The sequence below is a fragment of the Sebastes umbrosus genome, chromosome 7 (assembly GCF_015220745.1).
Source record: "Sebastes umbrosus isolate fSebUmb1 chromosome 7, fSebUmb1.pri, whole genome shotgun sequence".
Classification (NCBI taxonomy): Eukaryota; Metazoa; Chordata; class Actinopteri; order Perciformes; family Sebastidae; genus Sebastes; species Sebastes umbrosus.
This window is the reverse complement of record NC_051275.1, coordinates 4,516,387-4,544,386: the sequence shown is the minus strand read 5'-3', so window position 1 is coordinate 4,544,386 and position 28,000 is coordinate 4,516,387. Positions and strand designations below refer to the sequence as shown.

At 40.8% G+C, this 28,000-nt stretch overlaps 1 protein-coding gene and 2 long non-coding RNA genes across 6 annotated transcripts; 1 reads left to right on the top strand and 2 right to left on the bottom strand.

Moving 5' to 3' along the window:
- The first annotated feature begins 1 nt into the window (after position 1).
- Positions 2–27,050, top strand: LOC119490860 (high affinity cationic amino acid transporter 1-like). Of its 4 annotated transcripts, none has more exons than XM_037774381.1 (13): positions 2–251; positions 4,105–4,152; positions 15,588–15,994; positions 16,082–16,240; positions 16,353–16,524; positions 17,420–17,553; positions 17,635–17,857; positions 19,178–19,314; positions 19,574–19,676; positions 20,949–21,154; positions 21,254–21,405; positions 23,292–23,400; positions 23,500–27,050. In XM_037774381.1, the coding sequence occupies exons 3-13, from the start codon at positions 15,625–15,627 to the stop codon at positions 23,667–23,669; spliced, it is 1,935 nt and encodes a 644-aa protein (XP_037630309.1). In that variant the 5' UTR covers positions 2–251; positions 4,105–4,152; positions 15,588–15,624; the 3' UTR covers positions 23,670–27,050. The 4 variants fall into 4 exon arrangements, with proteins under 4 accessions (XP_037630309.1, XP_037630305.1, XP_037630307.1 ...); XM_037774377.1 differs by lacking the exon at positions 19,178–19,314 and adding an exon at positions 18,702–18,841 and having other exon boundaries at positions 4–251; XM_037774379.1 differs by lacking the exons at positions 4,105–4,152; positions 19,178–19,314 and adding an exon at positions 18,702–18,841 and having other exon boundaries at positions 4–251.
- On the bottom strand, positions 4,475–5,649 carry LOC119490877. The gene is made up of 2 exons (XR_005207497.1): positions 4,949–5,649; positions 4,475–4,628 (listed from the first exon to the last, which is right to left on the bottom strand). It is a non-coding gene; the product is annotated as an uncharacterized LOC119490877 (long non-coding RNA).
- On the bottom strand, positions 10,086–10,685 carry LOC119490876. Its single transcript, XR_005207496.1, has 2 exons — positions 10,560–10,685; positions 10,086–10,239 (listed from the first exon to the last, which is right to left on the bottom strand). It is a non-coding gene; the product is annotated as an uncharacterized LOC119490876 (long non-coding RNA).
- Positions 27,051–28,000: the final 950 nt, after the last annotated feature.

Genomic DNA, 28,000 nt, shown 5'->3' with positions numbered 1-28,000 from the left:
CTGATATTCCTTTCTAATACTCGGGTGGAGCCAGACAGCTGGGCGGACCTCCCAACAGTAAATGTGGATCTTTCTACACGCGTGTGTATGTGTGTATGTGTGTGAATGTGTATGTGTGTGTGTGTTCCCAACAAACCATCTGTCAAAAGTTTGAGACTAATAAAAGCGCGTCTGGAGACTCTTGGTTCGGGTTGAGACACGCAGACTGAGAGACGCAGAAGCTGTGTGTGATCGGACTCTTCTTCAAGAAGGTGAGGCGATCAAAGTAGATTTTTTGGACACTTTCTTTAAAGTTAAAGTGTTTTTTTCTTTGCGATTGTCGCATGTTTAAGGCTGCGGGTTGATTGTGAGAGGAGGAAAGCAGCAGTAGCAGCGTGGTTTCATGTCAGCCATGCGGATCCTGCAGTATTACTGGGAAGCAGTGAGTGAGTCCACATGGTGTGAATGAGACTATGGAGGAAGGAGCCATCCGGCTGATGCAATACAACCTGAGGGCATCAGAGAGCAGTTTACTGTACTCTACTCCTCTCTTCATACTGTAGCAGACACTTTAAAGCAGATCTTCACTGGTGAGAGGCCATACTATAGAATATAGTGGTGAATCTGAAGGAGTTTGGTGTGGATGTTAAAAGACTGCAGCTGTGCGCGCCAAGAGAAGCATTGCCTTTTATAGTTGGTGTCACTTCCACCAGTGGACTGGTGAACTCACACGAACCCCCCACACTGTAACCCACCCACACTGTAACCCACCCACACTGTCAATACATGGACAGCATTGCACACTTTTCATCCAAGTTTTCTATATCTTAATAACAAAGTTTGTGACCAGATATTAATGCAGGTAGGCTATAGATCATGAAGACTTCGATTAAACATATGTTTAAAAATGCATATGTGAATCTGTAAGTGATATTATGTTCACCTAAATGTGATATTTAATTGCTCTAAATCATGCATGCCCACATTTTGGCCCCAATTTTGTATGCATTCAAACATCTGTCTGAATGTGTGAAGTGATATGTTAATAATATATTAATCATGCAGAGTTCAAACCAAACTAAATCATACTAATAATACTAAGAATCAGTTAATCAAAATCATAATCATCAGTTTATCACTCAACATTGTCCTCATGTGCAACACCATCATATAGTATCAATAACAGTGTTGACATTTCAGACTAATGAGGCCAACTTTATTTTACATGAATGATTCATCTGTGCTAAAGATAGTGGCTGAACGCACGCACACACACACACACACACGCACACTGTAAATACATGGACATTATAGCACCTTTGGTTTTCTATGACTTAATAATAGTTAAACAGTCTGAATTCTGACCAGATATTAATGTGGGTAGGGCTAGATATTAATGAGGACTTTGATTAAACATATGTTTGAAAATGCATTGTGTTACTATGTGAGGCTGTGATTTTTATATATTTAACCTAAATTTGATATTTAATTGCGCCAAATATCTTTTGGATCCAATTTGAATGCAGGACTACTAATAGCCTACATTTTGGCCCAATGTTGACAGATGTTTTGAAACATCTGTCAGAATGTGAAATGACTCGTTTAGCATTAATCACGCAGAGTTCAAACCAAAACTGAATCAAATGAATACTCTGAATCAGTTGATCAAAATCATCAGTTTATCAGTCAACATTGTCCTCATGTGCAACACTCTTATAATATCAATAGCAATGTTGATATTTTAGGCTAAAGAGGCCATCTTTATTGTATATCAGTGTGATTCATTTGTGCTTTAGATAGGTCATTGTTAGGGTTTAGTTTGGGTTCACATTTTATTTAATCTCTTCTTTCTAATGTGATTGCAATGTTTGAGACGGGGACTAAACTGTTTCATACAAAAATGCTTTTCAAGGTTCGTCCACAGCTGATACGAGGCTTCAGAAGTCTGAGTTAGTCAAATTCAATTCTATCAAAGTTTCTCTGTTTTTAGTTCAATATTACTTCTTTGTGTTACTCTAGCTCAGCAAGGAATCTGTGGAAACAAAAAGAGGAAATTCTTCAATAAAGACTGCTGAAATACTCTCTAAAAGAAACACAATCATTATTCTGTGTTTCTTTCAACTTCTTTTATCTGCTCTCCAGTCCCTTTTTTATGTTAATCCTCCCCAAAGATTCCCTAAATACACAGAATTTGCTGAAAAGGACTGAGAAAATACTGCCATCAAAAGCTGACCAGAATAGAACATAACGTTGTACAAATCCTGTATTATCCACTCAGCTGATATTTGCTTTCACAAAGGTCAATACTGCATCCAGTCAGTCCATCCATCAGTCTGACAAGTCTGTTGTTTTATCACTGCTGCACCAAACAAACTTCCCTAAATATAAATCATATGGTTTGAAGTGGAGTGAGGGCAGCGTGTTGGGCTGATACTAGCTACGTATACAAGATGTTCATGTATGGAAAGCCTTGGGGAGCTGCCCCCCCCCCCCCAGCCAAATAGTTTGATTCTCTTTAATGAGGAGTTCCAGTCTCCTGTCATGGTTTTGGCTTTAAAGATCCCATATCATGTTCATACTAGTATTTTGTGTTTCTAATAGAACATGTTTACATGCTGCAATGTTAAAAAAAAACTTTATTTTCCTCATACTGTCTGCCTCAATATACCTGTATTTACACTCTGTCTGAAACACTCCGTTTTAGTGCATTTCAATTGCGTTGCTAGACAACAGTTTCGGTCCGTGTTTACTTCCTGTCGGCTGATGTTATCTACATAAACTGCAACAGGAAATAAACTGAGACACATTTAGAAAGTTTATGTTTAAAACCATGTAATGGTCTAAATATTGTATATTTGTGACATCACAAATGGACAGAAATCCTAACAGCTTGTTTCAAACGCACAATTTCTGAATATAGGCTGCTTTGTGTATTTCTCCGTATTTTGAGCGTTTTGATAGTTTAACAGTATTTATATAGCACTTAAACCTGCTCTATAATGTAAAAGACATGAACATTTTTTACAATATGGGACCTTTAAAACTCTTTCAGAATAGAATTGTAGAACAAACGCTGAAATCTTGTGGTTCTTGTCTTTTTTGTATTTTAAAGCATGAAAACTGTGACAAACATTACATAGAATATATTAGTTACTGACACCTTCAACCCAGAAACATTGTCATTGCTATAAAGCTTATAAAAACCAGGAGCAGTATATCTGTTTCTATATCTGTTAAACTAGTGTAGTTCAGTTAGAATAAGGCCGTTAAGTGTCCTGTGGCGTTTCATTTCTAATCACTCACTGTGCAGTGACCATCCATGATAAAACATTGTGAAAGTGTGTAGATGTATTAGACAATGAGGAATGTTTGTTTCTATAAATAAATAAACAATTATTATGTTCTTTATTGAATAAAACAGACTTGTTCATGGTCTGTAGGAGAGTTGCAAAAGAAATATTAAATATTATATGTTCCTGACATGTCAACCAATTAGACACTGCTTTAGAAATATATGAAAATGAATTCAAACAAATCATTTCATTGTAAACACACAGTGTGGTCAGCTGCGAAATAAATGTGAATTTATCAGTTTTTTATCATATTTAGGAGCAATATTATGGGCACAGTGCCAGCTAGTGGTCAGACTGGGACACTTTATCTATTAACACACTCATACACACACATAGATAATAGTCTCAAATATCAGTCACACATGTTTTGGGGTTGGAAGTTCATGAGCAGATGCTGTATTTGGTGTCACTGAGACATTTATGATTTAGCATAAAGTCCCAGTCAGAGTATGAACGTTGAGGACGTCAGAATGTAAACACTGAATGAGTGAGGAGCCTCCCAAGGTCAGTCAGCTGAGCTCTAACAGGGGGGCTGTCTGAAGGGGGACGGTTTTGAACATTGCACCTGGCTTCAAACTAGGGTGTCAACATCTCTCAATCTACATCATGGATGATGCTATAATTGGCTGAACTGTATATGTGTGTGTTTGGTTTACAGTCATGCATTAATGTGATTATCTGTTTGTGTCATGAATGGATCCTTTTAGTTTTAAGCCTGAGTGGTTTTAGGACATTCATTTGTTAATTTTCCTCTTCTGTTTTCTTCCCCAAGGGCAAGAGTGTGTGCTCAAGACCCACTTTGAGGCTTCCGTCTGTGAAGGTATGAACATTTCAGCAAAACTCAGAAACTAGTAAAAGCTGCAGTTCCTTTTTTCTAGCAGCTGCCTGTTGTTGTTCCATTCTGTTCGTTAATGTTCCAAGGTCAGTGTGGCCCCTCGCGATGTCACTAAGGACTAAATCCCTGGAAAGGAAAGTTTGTTTGGCTTGTGTAAGCTGTCTGTTTTATGATTGCCCTCACATGGCACTGTGTTTGCTCCATCACCAGTTACATCATGAGGGCAGGTGGGCTTTTTGTAGTTGTTACGTCCACAAAGTGGAACAATAACTTAACAACAACAACCAAATTTAAAACAGAGTCAAAGTGAAGTTCAGAATTTAACAGTTTATTAAAGGACAATTGGAGGTTCACAAATGTGGTGGAGGTAGGGACAATATAGTTGTGCCAAATAATCAAAATTAACAAACCAAAACTAGGCCTAACTAAATCTGTCTTCTTTAAACACAACAAACAAAAGGCTGACTAAGTTATCTAAAAACAGCAGGTTACAAAACATACAGGGGTAGGCAACAACCACTAAACCTAGTGTTTCTAGACATGAAAAGAACCTACGTGCAAAATGTACAGGGTACCCCAGACTTACCTATGCCCTCTACCTCCTTACCACAAACCTTAACTTTAATTTCCCACTGGAAACAAGTGTCTGCACAATTCAAATACTTCATTTACAAATGAGTCAGAGAGAGAGAGACAGCCCAGAGTGTGTCTCTTTTATGTGCAGCCCACGACAGCGATTGGCTGGATATAATGAGTGTGAGCCACTCAGCAGCTGGCAAACTCTGCACAGGTGGACTCCAATCACCTCCATTAACTCTGGATCCTGGAAGCCTCTGCAAGACAAGGAGGAGGGGCAGAACAACACAGGAGAAAAGCTCTGCAGGCCTGTCTGGCCCTGCAGGCACGTAACACCTCCACCCATAAGATTCCAACAATGGCTGGAATTATATACACACAATGCTATACTACAAACCTGCTAACTACGTGATAATGCATCAGCTACCACATTTTCAGACCCTTTTTTATGTACTATCTCTAGGTTGAACCCTTGAACCATCAGCGACCAACGCATTAAACGCTGGTTGTGATTGTACATCCTTGAGAGGAACACCAAAGGATTATGATCTGTGTAGACTCTAATGGGTTCAACACTGGATGCAAGATAGACCTCAAAATGTTGCAAAGCCAACAACAAAGCGAGGGCCTCCTTCTCAATAGTGGAATACTTAAGCTGATGCTTATTGAATTTGCGAGAAAAATAACTCACGGGATGGTCAACACCCTGGGTGTCCTCCTGCAGAAGCACCGCTCCAGCCCCGACACCACTGGCATCAACCTCCACCTTGAAAGGCAAGGAAAAATTTGGGGCAGACAAAACTGGACCACAACACAATAGAGCTTTCAGACTCTCAAAGGACTTTTGGCACTCATCCGTCCAAACAAAGGGCTTGGATGGACTGGTCAAAGTAGTCAGTGGGGCCGCCACAGTGGAGAAGTTCATACAATACCGACGAAAGAACCCGGCCATCCCCAGATAACGCCGTAATTCCCTCCTGGTGGTGGGTACAGGGAATGCCGTAATGGCAGCTACCTTTGCATCTGCAGGACGCACTCTTCCTTGACCGACCTGCTGACCAAGATAAAGAACAGTGCCTTTGCCAAAATCACATTTTGCAAGGTTAAGGGTCAAAGAGGCAGCCGAAAGTCGGCAGAAAACTTCCCTTAATGTGGCCTTGTGGCTCTCCCAATCATCGGTGTAAACAACAATGTCGTCTAAATAGGCTCTGCAGTTTGAGACACCTCCAAGTACTTTGTTGACTAGTCTCTGGAAGGTAGCAGGAGCATTACACATGCCGAAGGGCATCACCGTGTACTGAAGGAAATGATCAGGGGTCACAAAAGCAGAAATCTCTGAAGCACGTGGAGTTAAAGGGACTTGCCAATACCCCTTTAACATGTCAAGCTTTGTGACAAATTTTGCCGGACCAATCTCATCAATACAGTCATCCATAAGTGGCAAAGGATATGCATCTGCAACAGTCACAGCATTCACTTTGCGAAAATCACTACAAAATCTAGGACTCCCATCAGACTTTATGTCTAAGAGACAAGGGGAGCTCCATGGACTACAACTTGGCACTGCAAATCCATTCTTAAGAAGATAATCAACCTCCTTTTTCATCACCTCCCTTTTTGCTGGACTTGCCCGATAAGCATTTCGCTTTATCGGCCGAGGGCAGGTCAAGACAATGTCGTGACTGACAACAGAAGTCCGGGAGGGAACATCACCAAACAAACCTGGAAACTCACCTATTATCTGTTCAATATCTTTACGCTGGTTACTACGGAGATGAGATAAGTATTGGGGCAAGTTAGACAATACCTCAGAGTTGCTCAACCTTGCCCCCTGTGGGGTGGCATTTCGCATCACCAACCCATCTTCATCACCAGCACTACTCACTCCTGCAAAAGAGACAACAGGTGAAACAACAGTCTTCACATCATGGACTGGAGATGACTCACTTTGATCATCTCGAGAATGATACAGTTTTATCATATTTACATGACACACTCGGGTCCGTCGCCTGCGGTCAGGTGTCTGGATAACGTAGTTTGTATCACTAAGCTTCTTCTCTACTACATAGGGACCTGAAAACTTGATAGAGAGGGCCGAACCAGACACAGGCAAGAGAAGCAAAACCTTGTCACCTGGCTGAAATGAATGGGCGACTGCCTTCTGGTCATAGTGCTGCTTCATCTTTACCTGAGAAGATTCTAGAGCCTCTTTAGCCATTGAGCAGGCGCGCTGCAGACGAACTTTAAGCATGGCAACATACTCAGGAACACTTTTTATCTTGTCTGTTGGAGACACCAACTGTTCTTTGAGAACCTTTAATGGACCCCTAACTTCATGTCCAAACACTAACTGTGCAGGACTGAAGCCAAGTGACTCTTGCACTGCTTCACGGGCAGCAAACATCAAAAGAGGAATGCCATCATCCCAATCTTTCTGACTGTCATGGCAGTGTTGGCGCAGCATTGCTTTCAGAGTCTGGTGGAATCTCTCTAGTGCCCCCTGGCTCTCTGGATGGTAAGCACTAGAGGTAACATGCTTAATTCCTAAGGCCTTCAGGGCCTGAGCAAAGACTCTGGACTTGAAATTGGTACCTTGGTCAGTTTGTATCTCACGAGGCAGACCAAATACCGTGAAAAACTTCACAAGAGCCTTGGTGACAACCGGAGCTGTGATTTTCCGTAGCGGAATGGCTTCTGGGAATCTGGTGGAAGAGCACATAATTGTGACCAAAAACTGATTACCGCTCTTAGTCTTTGGCAACGGTCCAACACAATCAACAATTACTTTCCCAAATGGCTCACCCATCACTGGAATCGGGTTGAGAGGAGCAGGAGCAATCACCTGATTTGGTTTCCCTGAAACCTGACACACATGGCAGGTACGACAGTAACGAACAACATCAGACTTGAGTCCAGGCCAGAAGAAATGTCTAAGGACTCTATTATAAGTTTTTGTAACCCCCATATGTCCTGACCAATGGTGATCATGAGCTAAGGACAGTACCTGTGAACGATACACAGTGGGAACAACAACTTGGTAAGTTGCATTACAGTCTACATCTACATCCTCTGAAACTTCACTTGTCCAGCGACGCATCAACAAGCCATCATTTAACAGATAAGCCATTTTCTTTTTCTTAGCTTCTTCCTGACTAAAGACAGAAGACAGACATTTGGAAAGAGTGGAATCACCTTTTTGTGCAGCAATGTATTCCGCACGACTTGCCGGGAGTTCAACAACCTCTCGAGTGGACTGAGACATGATGTCAGCGGGCTGATCAGTAAGCTGACTATCAGACTGTGTCACAGCAAAATCAGGAACCTGGTCATTAACAAAGATAGTGTCAGACAAATCAAGATCATACTTCTTTGACTGGGCCCTGGTAACAGCACAAGCCGGAAAGACACTGGGGAGCAGTTGTCCCATTTGGTCAGACTCAGAAGTGGTAGGAGAGCTTTCAACCACCTCAGGAACTGGCACAACCTTACCACCAGCCAGATCATTGCTCAGAATAAAGTCAACACCCTTAATTGGTAACGCAGGAAGAACAGCAACTTTGCATAACCCACTAACCAGGGCATGGTGAACATGTACATTATGTAAAGGGGCCGGAATATAACTCATTCCAACACCCTGTACAATTGCACTTGAGTTACATGATGATATAGACGACAATGGTAAGATGCCTGCTCGAATTATCGACTGGGAACCTCCTGTGTCTCTCAAAATCGTTACCGACTGCTGGTCTTTTGGATCACCAGTAAGAGAAACAAAACCTTTTTGAATGAAAGGTTTGAAACAGGGATCAGGTTCAACATCCTCACTGTGAACTTTCTTGATTCCTGGCATGGACACAGTCTTCACCAGACCCACACCTTTCGGTTGTGTCGGGTTATATGGATTTTGTTGTTTACGCTTTAGAGTCAAACAATCAGCAATAAGATGACCTTTTTTTCGACAGTAAAAGCACTCACGATCACTACGTGGAGGAGACCGTGGTCCCCAGGTTTTCTCCAATGAGGGATCAGGTCTCACAGGACGCGACACAGTGACTTTATCTGGACGAGAGGAAGACACAAACACATTCTTGTGAGTAAGAACAAACTCATCAGATAGTACTGCTGCTTTACTCACTGAGGTCACCTTCTGTTCATTTAAGAACATCACCATTTTATCTGAGAGAGAATTCTTAAAGTCCTCCAAAAGAATCAACTGACGGAGGGACTCAAAGTTATTCTCAACATCATTGGCTGCACACCACTTATCAAAAAGAACACCTTTCTCTCGTACAAACTCAACAAAGGTCTGTTCAGCCAGTTTCCTATGATTCCTGAACTTCTGTCTGTAGGCCTCTGGCACAAGCTCATAGGCACGCAAAATAGACTCCTTTAGAACCTTATAGTTCAAACTGTCTTCCAACGAAAGAGATGATACTACTTCCTGTGCCTTACCTACCAACTTACACTGTAATAAGATAGGCCACATGTCCTTGGGCCAATCTAGTGCAGTAGCAATCCTTTCAAATGCACCAAAGTAAGAATCAACTTCTGGCTCTCTAAATGTTGGCACGAGTGCAATATGCTTACTTACATCAAACCTAGTTTTATGAACATCATGTTTTGGTACACCCTCCTCGGAAGATTTTAGGGACCGATTGGAAGTGATTCTCAGGGCCTCTAAATCAAGCTCCCGTATTCTAACTTCTGCCTCCAGTTCTAATTTACGAAGTTGTAATCGATGATCATACTCTGCCTTACGCACCATTTCCTTCTCTTCTAACTGAAGGCGAGCCAGACGAACCTTAAGCTTAGCATCACTGCTAGAACCTCGACTGCCTGGAGAGAAAGCCTCAAAGCGTGGTAATGTTGCAGGAGGAGGATCACTTTCAGCTAATTTCCTCGGAGGAGTAGTTGATTCTATTTGCTCCTCCTTGGGAGTCTTTGGTTCTTCTAGGGAACCTGCATCATGTAAACTTCCATCAACAGAGGAATCAGGGTTGCCTGGAACCTCTAAAACATTTAATTCAACCAATTTTTCAATTAATTTCGCTTTTATTTCTTTTTTTACACTATACTTGGACACTACAATGTTGAAGTGTGCCGCAATGCTAAGTAAGTCGTCTTTACGACATCTCTCAACTTGCTCCAAATTAGGACCATTCACAAAATCCTGTAGATTAAATGCCATTTTTTTTTTACACAGATTTCCAACTACCACAGTGACTCATCAATTCGGTTGTTGATTTGTTCATGGGAAAAGTATCCCGGATGAGCCCCCATTTGTTACGTCCACAAAGTGGAACAATAACTTAACAACAACCAAATTTAAAACAGAGTCAAAGTGAAGTTCAGAATTTAACAGTTTATTAAAGGACAATTGGAGGTTCACAAATGTGGTGGAGGTAGGGACAATATAGTTGTGCCAAATAATCAAAATTAACAAACCAAAACTAGGCCTAACTAAATCTGTCTTCTTTAAACACAACAAACAAAAGGCTGACTAAGTTATCTAAAAACAGCAGGTTACAAAACATACAGGGGTAGGCAACAACCACTAAACCTAGTGTTTCTAGACATGAAAAGAACCTACGTGCAAAATGTACAGGGTACCCCAGACTTACCTATGCCCTCTACCTCCTTACCACAAACCTTAACTTTAATTTCCCACTGGAAACAAGTGTCTGCACAATTCAAATACTTCATTTACAAATGAGTCAGAGAGAGAGAGACAGCCCAGAGTGTGTCTCTTTTATGTGCAGCCCACGACAGCGATTGGCTGGATATAATGAGTGTGAGCCACTCAGCAGCTGGCAAACTCTGCACAGGTGGACTCCAATCACCTCCATTAACTCTGGATCCTGGAAGCCTCTGCAAGACAAGGAGGAGGGGCAGAACAACACAGGAGAAAAGCTCTGCAGGCCTGTCTGGCCCTGCAGGCACGTAACAGTAGTGCTGCTGAATACCCTTCACGTGCCAAGTGGGACACCGGCGGTCTCCGAATTGGCTCTCTGCTGTTGCCGTCTTTTAAACTCACGCAGGGAAAATTCTAATTAAAGACGGTCGTCAGGTTGTGCGGGTGTGTCGCACAGATTTACAGCTCTGACTGAGAGCAAAGCAACTATATTTTAAGGATGTAATGTTACATTTAACATTAGTTTACATGGAGAGAATCAACGGAAATGTTAGTTTATAATACGTCTAAAATACCAATACCAGTGACTTCATATTCTCTTAAAGTTTAGTTTGATGTGTTCTTGTGACCCCGCTGTCCTCTCCATGCATATAAACAATGTCACAGCGAACATAAAAAGACGTTTGAAGGTGCACAAGTATTTTGCCTAAGGCCAAATAGTGAAGGACATGTGACTGACTGCTATTCCAAATTCACACACGTGCCCCCCGTGCGTCACGTTTAGGTGTCGAGTCTGATGATTGGCCGAGAGGAGGGCAGGGTCCTCTCCTGCCCACCCTCCTTTTTTAGCTCAGCCGCTGCATGTCACATCTTGTGCATGCTACAGCACGCCTCCGCCATGAACCACTAGGCTGTTCCCGCCCCTGCTGCCCGCGCTGCGATGTAACAAATGTTCTCGCTTTCGCAACATATAAGGACATATTCTTTCATGCCCAACTCCGGTTCACATTTTTGGATTGTTGTGAGAAGTACACAGATTACTAGACACAGTTTACAGATGCAGTTTTTAGTTTAGTTTCAGCTTTATGTACATTCAGCAGGGTTGTTTTGGCATGGACATGTTGGTCTAATCAAACTTGAAATGTCTGGCTCCAACTGTCCAGGTCATCATAACCTAGACGGACAACACAAAGCCGTTCGACAGCTTTAGTCCTTGAATCCTGTCTTCTTTTGGAAGAATGTTCTGCACACATCCTGTAGAGGAAACCTCCCTCTGTGTCTGCATATTTATGTGATTGATATTGTCTTTATTTGCTTGTAATTCCCAATTTGTAATCAGCTTAGCACCGTAGTCAAGTATAAAATGTATTTTCTGCTGTAAGAAGGTAAAAGAGTACAACCATTATTCTTGTATTCTTGACTTTACTAGAATGAGTGAAGCCTGTCAGAGTCAGTCGGTCTTGCACGGGGGGGTGGTGGGTGGGGGGAGGGGGGGGGGGGGGCGGGTTACATGGACGGCATCACAGCTGCTCTGTGTCTTGAGCTCTGAGGCCATGTGAAGTGTCACTGTTCTATTTGTGAGCTGGACACCTGAATGGTTTGTACACTAAGAGGCGTGTGTGTCACGTGTCACAGCAGCGCTTGTAAACGTCCCTCTCAGCTCGATTCATCCTCAGCTGACTGGAAATACACACTACAGTACACCACACTACTGGGCTCCGCTCCTGGAGAGAGAGAGTACTTGAGTGGATTTATAAACTGAAAGAAGAGTAACTGTGTGTATCGGTGAAGACAGAACAGAGGATCCTGTGTGGTTGTGTTGTGAAAGTGAGTACTTGTCTGCGTTGTTGGTCAGATCTATATCTGTCTCTGCTGCTATGCTGTTTCAGAGGAGGCTTTGAAATTGGATCTTATATTGTCAGGTGAAGGATTATGTCCTGCACAATATTTACAAGTTATCATGATGCAATTGTTGGGCAGATAATGTTGTTATGAAACGTCTGGCAACATCATGCTTTAGTTGACCCTTCTTTTGTTTAGTCATAATAAACGGTAAGATTTAATATGTCCATTACTGCTGACATCGTAACATTGATATTGCATTAAAAACTTTAACTTAAAAGGCATAAAAAGTTGAAAAAAAACAACTTTTTATACCAAATTAAGGCATGCGAACAATATGTTTTTTTAACATTACAGTATTTGAAAAATATATTGTTCACGTGCCTTAATTTGGCATATTGTTTTTCGACGAGAATAAAAGTCAGCAACCGTTTTCTATCTCAAGTAGGTTCCTCCATTATGGGAATCAGCTGAAACAGAGTGTTACTGCTGCCTGCACGCTAAACTGGAACAATACGTGTTGATAACAGTAATTGAAAAAACAGAAAAGAGAAAGAGATTAATATATTTTGGGAGTAGTAATAACTCTTCTGTAAACATAAAAGGCGCCCAGATAGTTATTTCATCTACATAATAATGGATCATACTTTTAAAATTATAATAACCATTAAAATGAGACTCCAATGTTAGTATGCAAATTCATTCTTTGCACGAGACACTGTCGAAGCAATATGATGGACAACAAAAAGAGAGTGAGCAACCCTTTGGATCTTCAAATGTAAATGTGCAGTATATTTTTTAGTAGTTTGACAGTTTATTAAACTAAAACGTGCAAATGTACAGCTTGTAGTACTTATATTGCATTCTAGTCATTGCTAATAGTATGTAGTATTCAATACAAGCTATTAGTATGTACTATACTATCTCATCTGAGCACTTAAATATGTTACCATGAAAGTGTTAAAAAATATATTGAAACCTGTTTGTGCATCATTTTTTGGGGTTTCTATACTTTAATATTTTCTCCTGAAGTGAATGTCCTACCCACAGTTTTTACATATACAGTACATTTGCATGCTCTCGTCATGCTTAAGAAGACTGCTATTGGTATTAGAACTCATCCGTGTATTAAGTTAATTGTCTGTGTGTCCTGCTGCTGCAGGGTGTTTGAACACTTTGTTGTGTAATCTGTGCTGACTCATGTTGATTTAAGATTTGGTGTCACTGACATGAATGAAGTCACATTTTTGCTGCAAAGACCAGCAAGCTTGTTTATGACATTGGGTTAATGAGTTGTAGATGAAAACAACACTGTAAAAGTGTTTTGCACGTCAAACAATAATAAAAAAAACAACACAGGTTTACGATTTTCTTCACTTCCCCAAAGAGTGAAGGACAGATGAGATGATGGACAAGGATGTAAACGGTAAACCACAGGACTCGGCTAGTCAATAGGTGTACGTCTGTTGCAAACACTTCAACACAGGTTATACAAAATATACTTAAAGTACCAAAAGTAAAAGTACTCATTATGCAGAATGGCCCATTTTAGAGTAATATATTATTGTATTATAATTATTGATGTGTTCATCACTTTATTGTTGCAGCTGGTAAAGGTGGAGCTAATTTTAAATACTTAATAATATATTGCCGGGTAGCCTAACCTCTGATAATACATCATCATTCATTAATTGATTCATATTTTATATTAATAGTCTGAATCTTCAAAGTCACTAGCAGACTATCTAAAGCTGTCAATGTAAAAGAAAAATATATAAATAAATAAATGTAGTGGATTAAAAAAAATTATAATATTTCCCTCTGAGATGTAGCGGAGTAGAAGTATAAAGTAGCATAAAATGGAAATACTCAGGTAAAGAAGTTAAGAACAATAGGCCTTTTTCATAGCAGCCAGTGTAATTAATAAAATAATTATGGTAGCGTTTTTATTTAGTGTGTCACAGCCATTCCAGTGAGCCAGCATGCACAATACCAGTGCCCTGGCCCAGCTAAATGGAACAAGGCCATTATTAATGTTATTAATTACACCTGTGTTTACCCGTCAATGCCATGTCAACATGGCTGCTGTGAAAAGGGCCTATTGTTCTTAAGTACAGTAGGCCTACATGAGTAGCCTACTACTTAGTTTCATTCCACCATTGGCGACGTAATTAGTTTATAGTAACTTCACATTGGACAGACGACCAAAACGTCAAAATAAAGTTTCTTAATGACAGAAAAAGTACCAGTTACCTGGAGATTCAGTAAGGTAGTTGTATATGTCGGGATATGACACCTCGGCAACAACATGGCATAATAGTTTGCCTGACTGGCCGTATGATTTGGGCTCATAATAGCTAAAAAATCAATATGATTTTCTTGTTTTATGCTATTCAATTAGCAAAGACCTCAGAATTTGTATTTACCGCCAGTCGAATTAGAGGGTCACCCAAAAGGGGGCGGGAGCGTGACGCAAGGGCAAAGTACCCAGATGTGCTATTCTCATGTATAGTAATATCCTCCATCACTGAACACATAATGCAAGTAGATTGAGCAGAGGAATTAGGGTGTGTCTTCACTGTAAATGCCGATGGGCAAAATGCTTTTGTTCCGAAAAAACACAACAAAATGTCAGTTTTGTATGTCAGCACTTTGTAATCATTAGTTTATTGGTATTAATCAACTAAGCTATTATTTCTTAAAGGGGACATATCATGCTCATTTTCAGGTTCATGCTTGTATTTTGGGTTTCTACTAGAACATGTTTGCATGCTTTAATGTTCATAAAACACATTATTTTTTTCATACTCTCAGTCTGAATATACCTGTATTTACCCTCTGTCTGAAACACTCTGTTTTAGCACATTTCAACAAAATGGCAGCGGAATTGCGTTGCTAGGAGACAGCTTAGGTCCATGTTTACATCCTGTCGACTGATGTCATTCACATACACTGCAACAGGAAATAAACTGGGACACATTTAGAATGTTTATGTTGAAAACTGTGAAATGGTCTAAATATTGTAGATTTGTGACATCACAAATGGACAGAAATCCTAACGGCTTGTTCTAAACACACAATTTCTGAATACCGGCTGTGTGTATTTCTCCATGGATTGATTGTTTTGATACTTTCACAGTATTTATATATCACTGCAACATGCTTTATAATATAAAAGACATGTAAATCTCACTTTTTACAATATGGGACCTTTAAAACATCAAATCAAAGTGAGAAGCACAAGGAACCTTTAGGGGTTACTCGAACTGGAACGGGAACAGCACATAGTTTTGTTTTTTTCCTTTGTGTGTTTACAGTAAATGCGTAGTAATCTCAGTGCTCTGTCATTCCTCTCTTGTTTTGTCAACAGGTAAATATCTCGTGTAGAGCTTTAGTTGGCAGCCAGGATGATTCTGGCCACATTAAAGGACGTTGGGAAGCAGCTTCTGCGGGTGAAGGTCGTGGACTGTAACGCCGAGGACTCCCGCTTGTCTCGATGCCTCAACACGTTTGACCTGGTGGCCCTGGGCGTCGGCAGCACGCTGGGCGCCGGAGTCTACGTCCTCGCTGGCGCCGTAGCCCGGGACAGCTCCGGACCCGCCATCGTCCTCTCCTTCCTCATAGCAGCCCTCGCCTCAGTCCTGGCCGGTCTGTGCTACGCCGAGTTTGGGGCCCGCGTCCCCAAAACTGGATCTGCGTACCTCTACAGCTATGTGACAGTCGGGGAGCTGTGGGCCTTCATCACAGGCTGGAACCTCATCCTCTCTTATGTCATTGGTGAGACTCTTTTGAAATGAGGAAGGAAAGGAGTTGGCTGCTACACCAGGTATTGTTCAGTTTACATGAATACTTCCTTCCACACAGGAACTTCAAGTGTGGCCAGAGCGTGGAGTGCAACCTTCGATGAGCTGATTGGAAAACACATTGAGGAGTTCTGCAGGCATTACATGACCATGAGAGCCCCGGGCATCCTGGCAGAGTATCCAGACATATTTGCTGTCTTCATAATAATGACTCTGACAGGTGAGGAGCAGCTTGGATATATACCACTCTCTCTCGCTCTCTCTGTTTCTCTCATGTTTTATCTCATTTAGAGGCTTTCATCTTCCACATTGTCTTTTTGAACTGCTTGCAGGACTGCTTGCATTTGGAGTGAAGGAGTCGGCCATGGTGAATAAAGTGTTCACCTGCATCAATGTCGTGGTGCTGATGTTTGTCATCGTCTCTGGCTTTGTCAAAGGAAGCCTAAAAAACTGGAACGTGAATCCTGAAGAAATCCTCAACGCCACCAGAAACTCCAGCCTCAAGTAGGTGAAATGAAAAGTTTATTCCCCAAATGTGTAATGTTTCTATACTGTATATAAGGATCCTATACTGTATATAAGGATCCTATACTGTATATAGGGATGGGTATCGTTAAAGATTTGATCGATACTACTACTCTAATCGATAATCCTTATTGGTTCGGTACTAAATAATTGCATTTTAATATATTATTTAAAAAAAAGAATAAATTCAGAACAGGATTAGAATTTATTTATATTTTAAATATAACTAAATGTTGGTTTAGAGCAGCAACAGTAATATTTACAACAGCAAAGCTACTATGTAAACTCAACAATGTCACTGGAAACTAAAATGTCAATAAAATAAATAATATTCCTCAATGAAGTATATGAAGAACACAGACATCAGTCAGTATCAGTCTTTCCTCCTGTCCTCTGTCCTCTGTCCTCCTCCCTCTGCTGATATGATTCGAGGAAGAGGGCCGATTTCGTCTCAGCCAGCAGAATTCATCAGAACTTTAGCTAGCGTGCTGTGCTTGTGTAAACACTGCAGCGGAGGATGAGAGACTGAGCAGATTGCGATATCACTTTTCCACATGTTTACATCATGTTTATGCTTGTTGAACAGGTGCATTGATAAAGTATTGGATTTTTATTTGTGACGGTTTTACTGCACTTAGAGCAATGAGCGTAGTTGTCATACTTATCTTCACTTCACCTGGTTCACTTCACTTGGTCCACTTCACCTGGTCCACTTCTCTGCCTCCACTGCAGCCTCTCTGCTCTGCTGTTCGCTGACTTCACTCTGCTCTTACCTTAGCACCGGTGCCCGTTTAATACTGGGTTTTGGTACCCATCCCTACCTGTATACATGTGTGTTTGAAATAAGCAAATGTTTTCTTCCTTCTACTTCCAGTATATCTGATATCTTACCGTTAGAAAAAAGTCTCGGTCAAGGCGGCTTCATGCCTTTTGGGATGTCTGGAGTCCTCTCTGGTGCCGCCACCTGTTTTTATGCCTTTGTAGGGTTTGACTGCATTGCCACTACAGGTGAGAGGACTTTACATTAAACCGATAGACAACACTCGTTCCTTTTATCCTCTCACATCCCCAGTTGTGTTTCCTCCCCAGGAGAAGAAGTGAAGAACCCCCAGAGGGCCATTCCCATTGGGATCGTGGCCTCGCTCCTCATTTGTTTTGTGGCGTACTTCGGCGTGTCCGCGGCCCTCACTATGATGATGCCTTACTACCTGCTGGATATGAACAGCCCTCTGCCGGTGGCCTTTAAGTATGTGGGCTGGGAGGGAGCCACTTACGCAGTGGCCATTGGCTCTTTATGTGCCTTGTCGACCAGGTAAGAAGCTCTCCTACTGCCTCTCAGCATGAGAAGTCGTAGAGGACTTGTATATGTTTGCATGCTTTTTCTTTTGGGAATTAATAATTAATATCCAATACACTGAATATAGGATTTATTATGTTCTTTTTGTTTAGTTCAGTACTTAAAGGTGCTCAATGCGAAATTCAGAGCATTTCTATTTCCTTTCAACGGCTCACAGCATGGAGACGGCTGAGCCGGAGGCTCGCAGCTAACGGTGCTAATGGTGCAAACAACTGCATCAGTGCTGACAGAGCTAACGGTGTTAAAGCTGGAGTAGGCAGCTTGGAGCAAATATAATTTGAAAAGGTTATTTTTTTATGAAACTGTTTGACTGAAGCACAGAGAAGCTCTGATTACAACGCAAACAGAGGGAGAGTGACTTCATTCTTTGCTCAGGTAGACATCACTCCTCTATATCTTTACATAGCTAATCGTTGTTTGCTTCTATGTTAATGCTCTGAATGTTGTATGGAGAACCTTTTAAGGTGAACTAGTTGTAGTATTTAAAATAGTCACTTAATTGCCAGATGACATATTTTTGGAGCCGATCCACTGAGAGTGAACTTTTTTTTTTCTTTAAAGGAGATTGTTTTACTCGTCTTTAGATGATCCTTTGGCCGAGAGCATGTGTCCAATTTTTATATGCTTTTGGTCTCGGGCTGTTTTCATGGTTTGAGCTCCTTAGTTCCAGTTATGGAAAATGCTACAGCAAACATAGACAGTGGTGTGTTCCCCACTTTGTGGAAACAGTCCCCTGTTATATTTTCTAACTGTGTGCATTCACTTGCACGGCATGCCTTTTCTCTCTCTCCCGTACTAGTCTACTAGGCTCCATGTTCCCAATGCCTAGAGTGATCTGGGCCATGGCAGAAGATGGCCTGCTCTTCAAATGTTTGGCCAAAATCAGCCCACGAACCAAAACCCCTCTAACAGCTACAGTAACATCCGGTGTTGTGGCAGGTGAGGTCATGTCCTAAACTTACTAACTAGTTGGGGTTCCTGTAACCCTACAAGACTCTCTTGGTACACATGGCCTCAACGCAAGCACTCCACCAAAACCAAACCAAAAGGTAGTCCTGCAAATGTAATCTTTCTTCTTCAGTTATTGCTACATACAAAGCTGACACAGGGACATCCTAAGTGCAGCATCCTGTGTTGTTTATCAGGATGTTGGGCCGAGAATGGCCTGCAGTTGAGGCCTTGTGTGAAACTAGAGTTTCCGAACAGATTCTATAAGTTACAAATCTCTGCCTCCTCCTCCTCCTCCTCCTTCTTCTTCCTTCATCCTTGGCTTAGTCTCCTTGGCTCCATGTTTCCGCTACCACGCATTATCTTTGCTATGGCTCGCGATGGTCTGCTCTTCTCATTTCTGGCACGTATCAGCGAGAGGAAGACGCCCACCATCTCCACCATGGTGGCAGGGCTTATGTCTGGTAGGTAGCTGAGATGAGGCCAAAGGTAACAAAGGTGCCCTAGTGGGGGAAGGAGGATGGTGGCAAAATCACATAAGGTTGTAAATAAATGGAGCTGTAAAGTAGTAGATTGAGTTGTGTATGACTTATCTAAAAATACAAAATATCTGCATTATACTGTATTGTGGTCATTTTGCTTTGTGTATTTTTTTTTTTTACTTTTTGGAAGAAATCTATCATCTTGCCGACGTTGTGTATTTTTCTCCCGTGTGTCCTGCAGCTGTGATGGCTTTCCTGTTTGACCTGAAGGACCTGGTTGACCTCATGTCCATTGGTACTCTGCTGGCCTATACTCTGGTGGCTGCCTGTGTGCTGGTCCTCAGGTAGTCCTCATCTCTCCGTTCACATATCCAATCTAAGGTTGACAGGACGCTAGAGGATTACCAGGTTGAATGAATGACACAATATTTGTATGTCCTCTCACTGGGAAGGGAATCCCAAGAGACCAGTCAGGCCAGATGTGTGTGTGTGTGTGAGTGTGTCCAAGTGTTTAAAAAGCTCACAGTTTCAGTTTCCATTTGCTTCTGGATTACTGACCTATGCTGCTTCATGATATGAAACATGCAGTCTTCAAATACAGAATAGCGGAGTCTTTGAGGATGAGCATAGCCACAGAGAGTTTACCAAAGTTTAAAATAATGATTCTAATTTGCAAACTCCTACCTTACTAAACCTACTGACTTCCAGTCTTAAGCTAAATTCACACTACATGACTTTCAAAGTCATCAGATGGCAGTACTGTTCACACAACACAACTTGCTGTCTTGTAATCGTGAGTCTTTAAGTCATTGTGGTTTTCACACTACATGACTGACCGGCGACAGGAGGTCACACACTACAAGATGTTTCACCAGGAGGAATCCCCGATGAGGTCTCCAAACTACCTTTTGTCACGAAAACTCGCGACAAATATATGTTAAATGACGTGATATCATACGCGAGACACATTGCTGATGTTGTTGTTGGCACATGTGTTCACAAAATAGCCTGTTTCCACCGGTTTCCACACTCCTTTTTTTACAGTTCATTCCTCTAGGTGCAACAACAACTTTGCTCCGTGTTGCTAATGCAGCACATACAGTGAGTTCCTATTATGGCGACCCCCTCCTCCCGCAGGTTTCCCCTCAACCCGTGTTGTGCACTCTCATTGACTGTAGCTGTAGATATTTAGCTTGCTAGATATCTGGAATGTGTCTGTGAGTTGTCGGTGAGCCTCTCTGCTCGCTCCTTTGAGCAGTTCACACATGACGCTCGAGCGCCGATGTGTGATCGGCGAGCCAACGCCGATTTGCCTCTGATCTGGGGCTTTTGTAAGGGAGCTCCAAAAACTGTCGGGAAGCAGAAAATCAGGGCTAAAGTCGTGTAGTGTGAACTAGGCTTTACTGTCTTTTATGCATTTCATGTATTTAATGCATATTGGATTACAGTTATGAATCATCCTAATCATTTGTAGCATATTCTCTTGAGAGAAATATCTGTTAAACCCTCATAATGAATGTGATGCAGTGTGTTTTTAAACTTGGTTAGGATTTTATAAAGACTCTCCTGGTGTGTCCTCAGCCTTAGTGAACAGCTGTCTGTTTTGCCCTCTGAAGGTACCAGCCTGAACAGCCCAGCGTCGCCTACGAGATGGCCAACACTCAGGATGACCCTGATCTGGCTGAGTCGTACAACGAGGGGAGCATCGACATCCTACCACAAGCAGAGGATCACTTCACCATCAAGAATCTGCTTTCCCCTTCCAACACGGAGCCGTCCCCTCTGTCCGGGTTCGCCGTCAACATCTGCACCAGCATTCTAGGTGAGACACCTGCAAAGCCCAGAGAATAATCCGCCTGGTTACAGATGCAGCACATCATCCGGTGACCTCTCTCCTTACTGCTTTACTCTTCCTCTCCAGGTGTTCTGGTGTGTGTCTTCAGTGTTGTAGCTGTTCATGGAGGGTTTGCAGCCTGGTCAGTGGCTATCCTCTGTACCATCATGGCGGTCTGTCTGATCATCACCTTCGTTGTGTGGAGACAGCCGCAGAGCAAGACCAAGCTTGCCTTCAAGGTAATGTCTTCTGTACACTTGAAAATTTCATAAAAAAATCCTTTTAAAAGCCAGCAGTTTCAATGCAGTTTAAAACACCGAGCAAACAGTGAAGAGGGGAGGATTTGCCCTTCAGTCCTTCCTGTTGCTCCTAACCGGCTAATCTTTTAGCCCAACAACTGCTAATTGCATGTACTTAATGTTACTGCAGACTATTTACAAATGACACCATAAACACAATGTTTGAATTGTTTGCAGTTTGTTTCAGTTTGTAATTAAAATCAACCCGCAAAGATGTGACATTTGATATGCCATCATTGTGAACATCTCATCACTGTATGGTAATGAAGTGAATAGAACCCAATGGCTGCCTGGAAAATACCAAATAACTCTAGATGTATGGCGGGCTTTTGAAAATTATTATCAGAAATATAAATTAGTTCATTGTCAAGCCATAGGCGGTGCCAGGGAGGGGCTTCACCCCCAAGAAATGTCTGGTTTATTTATAATTTTTGATGCCTTAGAATAGATTTTATTGAGTGTATTTGTGAGAGTCGACGTGTGTGTGTGTGCACATGAGTTTCTGACGGGGGAGTTCCTGGCGGGTCAGGGAGAGAGAAAAAGTCACAGAATGCATCAATAAGCCACAGTGCCTGGAGCACAATGGACAACGCCTAGGTGCTAAAAAAACTAAACGAAACTGTCAACACAAACAAAGCATTATTCATTTGCTGTTGAGTCATTAGTCGAGGTGTTGGAAACTGACAGCATGAGTTTGCGATCTCAGAATCTGAGGCTGAAATGTGCACAAACCTGAGTCTGTTGCCTGCTGCTTGTGTGCCTGTCAAGCTCTGTCAGTGGCAGAATTGTGTGAACTTTTATATTGAGGTGTGTTTGCGTAGGCACTGGCAGGCTTGTGAACCCTACATCTTTATTCCTTGAGCTGAATATCTCTCGACGTGTGTTTAAAACAGAATGACACTGTAACCGTTGCGGAGCTTCATGAGTAGGCTACGTGCGTCGCGGGTGTTGAAGTAGAAGTTAAACTGTGGCGAGTCTGCCGACCGAAAACCCTGAATTTCACAGCAGAGCACCCTAACTGAAAAGTCGAGCAACCCCCATAGCACCAGCAAAATAATATCTCTGGCTCCCTTTAAGTGTTTAGGAGGTTAATGGGCTAAAATTAGGGCTGTCAACGTCAACGCGATAATAACTCGTTATTGCAAATTAGTTTTAACGCCACTCCTTTCTTTAACACAATCGATATTTCGGAGGTTGTAGCGGGCTCAGTTTTAAAGAGTTAAGGTACTGGTATCATATGAAACTAGAAAACCTAAAGAATCCGTTAGTACCAACCATGTCATACTAGCTTGTCGTGAAGAAGGCTAAATAATGCTCCAAACTTACGCCAAATTTTGGTGAGGAAAAACTGGCATGGCCATTTTGAAAGGTGTCCCTTGACCTCTGACCTCAAGATATGTGAATGAGTCTCCCCTTTACAGACATGCCCGCTTTATGATAATCACATGCAGTTTGGGGCAAGTCATAGTCAAGTCAGCACACTGACACACTGACAGCTGTTGTTGCCTGTTGGGCTGCAGTTTGCCATGTTATGATTTGAGTATATTTTTTATGCTAAATACAGTACCTGTGAGGGTTTCTGGACAATATCTGTCATTGTTTTGTGTTGTTAATTGATTTCCAATAATAGATATATACATATATTTGCATAAAGCAGCATATTTGCCCACTCCCATGTTGATAAGAGTATTAAATACTTGAAGAGTGATTAATTAGCGAATAATTGCGATTAACTATGGACAATCATGTAATAAATCACGATACAATATTTGAATGGATTGACAGCCCTCGTTGTAATGTTAAATACACACTGTGTCTCCTCACAGGTTCCCCTGCTGCCCTTCGTCCCAGTCATCAGTATGTTCATCAACGTCTATCTGATGATGCAGCTCGATAGAGGAACCTGGATGCGCTTCGCCCTCTGGATGGTCATAGGTACTTACTATTTTTGGCCAACAATGTCAGATATTATCTCTGCTGTACTTTTGAAAATGAATTAATGTATTTGACACAATGTTTCTACTCCATTTCTAGGTTTCTTTATTTACTTCGGTTATGGTATTCGCAACAGTGCAGAGGCCAGCTCCAACACCTACTCGCCAGCAATAAAGGGAGAGCCCATGGCACCGGAGAAGGAAGCCTTCCTACACAACACACAAAACGCCACCGCAGACGACGACGACGACGATGATGAAGATTCCTGAGGTTCACTCATCCACCCTGTTTCTATTCTGTTAAAATAGCTGCAAACCCAGGAGACACTCGGAGACTTTTATGCACCATCCAATCAGAGCGTTGAGTTGTTTCCTTATTCCAGACAACATTTTTGATGAAAGTAAAAAAAAAAAGGATAATTAGATGTAAAAGGTACGTAAAAAACTTTTCAAAAGATAAAATGAGTCTTCATACATCTGAAAACCTAGGTTTCTTTCAAAAAAACTTTTTGATTTTTTAGCTGAAAAGTATTTTTTGTATGGTTTGCACTTTGATGTGATACATTTTACTGAACACAACTGATTCTGTGGAACCAAAGGCAAAGCACAAGTAGTTTTAGAAAAGTTTTTTTAAGGCATCTGTTGTAAATATATCTACTGTTAAAACTTTATTTTGGTCCTAAATCCACAGAATTATAAGCCCCCATTCTTTTTCTTCTGTAATAACATTTTGAGTTCAGCGTTCATTGCTGCTCTTCTAGCATGAAATTGCTCAACATTTGTATATGTTGGCTGTTTACAGAAAAGTCATTATGAATTATGAAGAGCATTTTGATAAAAATGAATGAGGCTCATCTTTTTTTCAGGCAAATTTGCATGCGTTTGGCAGATTTCCTAGTGAAAGTTTGTCACTCGTCTTGCTGCATTAGGAGGCACAGTGCTGGCTACTGTGCCCTAATCCCATGGGGAGATTTGTTTTTAAAATCCTTGTCCCTTTATTTCATGAATTAAGAATCGGCAAATAATCCCCCCCCAAACTCGTTTCTTCAGTGCCTTTTGTTGTATTTTTTACTCCTGAGATAATATACTGTATAGAAAGCCCAACTCTGTAGGCCCGACCTGTGTTTTACATGAACAGTATGATGCACCACGGTGCTCTGAATAATCTGGTACAGTACTGTGATCGGTATATCTCAGTGTGAATGTGTTTGTCTTCTACAGCAGCTGATTGATGGTTTCCTCCTATTTAGCAGAGATCAAATACAACAGTGTTGTCTCCGTCAGGGAACTAGCCAAAGACAAGAAGCTGCTAATGTGGAATGATTTCTCATCAGAGGATGTCTTTTTAAGTGCCTCTTTCCCAAATGAATGTTACACCTTTTTAGAGGTATGATGTTGCTCTACCACCAGCTAGAATTGTGGAATATATGTATTGCCTGTATATAATGTACACATTGGATTTTGAAAAGCATATATTTATAATATATAAAGAGAGATTTCACCTTAGGACCATTTTCACTTTTTAGTGCACATACTGTACATCTGAATGGGATGAAGTACAATCCGTTAAACACCTTTCGGTTTCCATAGTGATATTCAGACTGTATATTCAGAATCACATCAGTAATTTCTGTGAAAGTGCCTCTGTCTGTCAGACATTATTTAATGACTATGGAAAGGAAAGCTGATTGTGTGTGCAGATTCCCAGGGCAGCTAAAACCTGAACGCGACATATACAAGCATTAGTTCACTAAAGACTGAAAATGGTGAGGAAAAAAAGAGAAAGGTGAAAAATCTCTTTACTGGGTCCCTTTTATATAGGCCTCCACGCCGGCGACAGCCGTGGCCGGATGTGTTCGGGTTGTCCGTCTGTCCGGTCCACTCTTGTGAACACAATATCTCAGGAACGCCTGTACAGAATTTTTTTAAATTTGGCGCAAAGTCCACCTGGACTCACAGATGAAATAATTAGAATTTGGTGGTCAAAGGTCACTGTGGCCTCACGTCCATCCCATTCTCGTGAATATCTCAAGAGCACCGTGAGGGAAATTCTTCAAATTTGACACAAATGTCCACCTGGACTCAAGAGTGAACGGATTTAGAATTTGGTGGTCAAAGGTCACTGTTACCTCACAAAACACATTTTTGGCCATAGCTCAATAATTCATATGCTAATTATGATTATTTCACACAAATGTCTAACAGGATAAAATGATGACATTTTAGACAGACATGGATGTAAACTGCAACTTGACTGGTTGGCAGAGGTACACAACCGCGAGGCGGTAATTCAGCTCGTTCTTAGTCCCGAGGTGTCAGATACTGATGCTTTGTCACGGCCGTCGGCGTTCGATACCGACGCACAAGGCTCTCTTTTTTCGGCATACTGGGCTTTCCATTAACTACAACGTAAACCCAACCACGGCAATAGTCGACGCACAGGGAAAGTGGACTGTGGAGTGGTGACAGGGCGGGCGAGAGGGGAGGTGGATGGGCCCAACAAACCCAAGGCTTTCATCCACGAGACTGCCGTTCATGTCCCGTGCGTTACGTTTACAACTTTGACTTTACAATCAGCTGTTTGTTCGTGTCCCGTGTTCACAACGTCAAGTCACATTTGCACTGTAAAAATGTCATTTTAAGCCCAAAAATGTTGTTTTTTTTCCTGAATTTAACTAAGTGGTTTTGTTGCCTAATCCTAAGAAAATGTTTAGTGCAGCAGAAAAAGTGACGCCGAGGGGTCTGACAAAGCGTCATTATGTGACGAGTTGGGATGAGAACCTGTTGGGTAATTCTAGTTAAATGAACACTATGATAAAATGTTTTTTGCTTTTATTTAACCTAATTTATGTTCCATTGAGAGAAACTAAATTCTGTTAGATTTTAATTGGATTATGCGTCAAAACAATGTTTCATTTCATTGACAGAGTAGAGTTTTTAACGATGTTACTGAAATAGTCTGCGAGTTTAAAATACTAGATAGTTTTGTAAATAAAACACTTTTATCTAAACTGGGAGATGTTTGAATCAGTGGGACATTATCACGTATACGTTTTGAGAACACTACATGTATCATTTTCCTGTTTAAAAAAATGCCAATTTCCAGCATTTCATGTCTGTTTTTGTAAATACAGTTTTGATTTAGCTTAAAGATTCACTGCCCATGCTACAACTTACACTTGTCTATCTGTCATTTCACCTCACAGCTTTAATCTATACACTCTTTTGTTGCAGGCGTTGTGTAAAGTACATAACTGATACAAAATAGATGGAATATATTTGTTTACAAGAACAAAGTAGTCAGGAGTCATTCATTAGGCGAATATCATCTCCCTTTAGAGTTGGATGTAATACATGAAGCCCTAGTTTCACTGACATTATGAATGCTGCAGTTACATTAAAGCTCATGTGCTCATGTGCTATGCTAATGGAACCATGTTTTGTCCTTGACACTGTCTGTTTTATATAAACATCTGCATGCTGCACTATTTCAAAACTTTATGAAGCTTGAAAACCAGAGTTAGATTTTTATAGATGCTGCTAAGTTCTAAAGGTGTTTCGGTCTGCCGCTGAGCGTGTGTTGTCTTGATATTTGGTTGCGGTTTGTATAGTTACTGCTGTAAATAAATCATGCTGAAAGTTAAAGCCACACACTCTGTCTTTGATATTTATTTTTTTTAAATGAGGTGCACACATCCCAGCATGTTACATAAATAGTTTGCATGTCATGAAGCTGATTGTGTTCTGGGTATTTTCCTTTTTGTGGTTCAACTTAAACTAAGCTAAGAGTTAGTTTTACTGTTAACAAACAATGCAATGATAATTAATAATGTTTACTAATAATTATTAATGTTATAATTTATGTTAACAGTTTATTGTTGCACATAACATTTAATATACTATATTAAATATTTGTTAATGATTACGTAATGATTTGTAAACCTTTAAAAAATTGTCTGTAAACATTACATAGATATTTGTTACACTTTGTGAATTGTTAATAATTGGTTTGTAAACCGTCTATAAACATTATTTGGATGGTTCATATTTTGTCAGTGGTTAATAATTTCTGGTCCATCTATCTATGGAATGTTTATAGATGTTTCACAAAGGATTTCTTAAAGGTTTCCAAACCATTTAGTAATCATTAACAAATATTTATTATAGTGTATAAAATGTTATAATGTGTGCAACGATAAACTGATGATAAATACTTTACTAATGTAATCAAAATGTAATTGTTATCGTTTCCTGTCAGCTATGATACAATTTATAAACTTAATTATTTTACATTACACAAACTAATGATAAAATAACAGAAATAGCATTACTAATAATTAGTAAACATTAATTTATCATTTCATTGTTTGTTAACAGTAAAAAATAACTATTAACTAAGTTGAATTAACTATCAATTTACCATTTATAAATGATTATTATTATAAAGTGTTGGTTTATGGAACGTTTTGCACTTTTGCAAAATGATACAAAGAAAAATCTAGAAGTAAATGTGCAACACTGGATTTACTTTATTCATATTTATTTTTGAGTGTGTGTGTGTGTGTGGTCACTTCATTGTGTAGCTCCATGACCTGATGCTG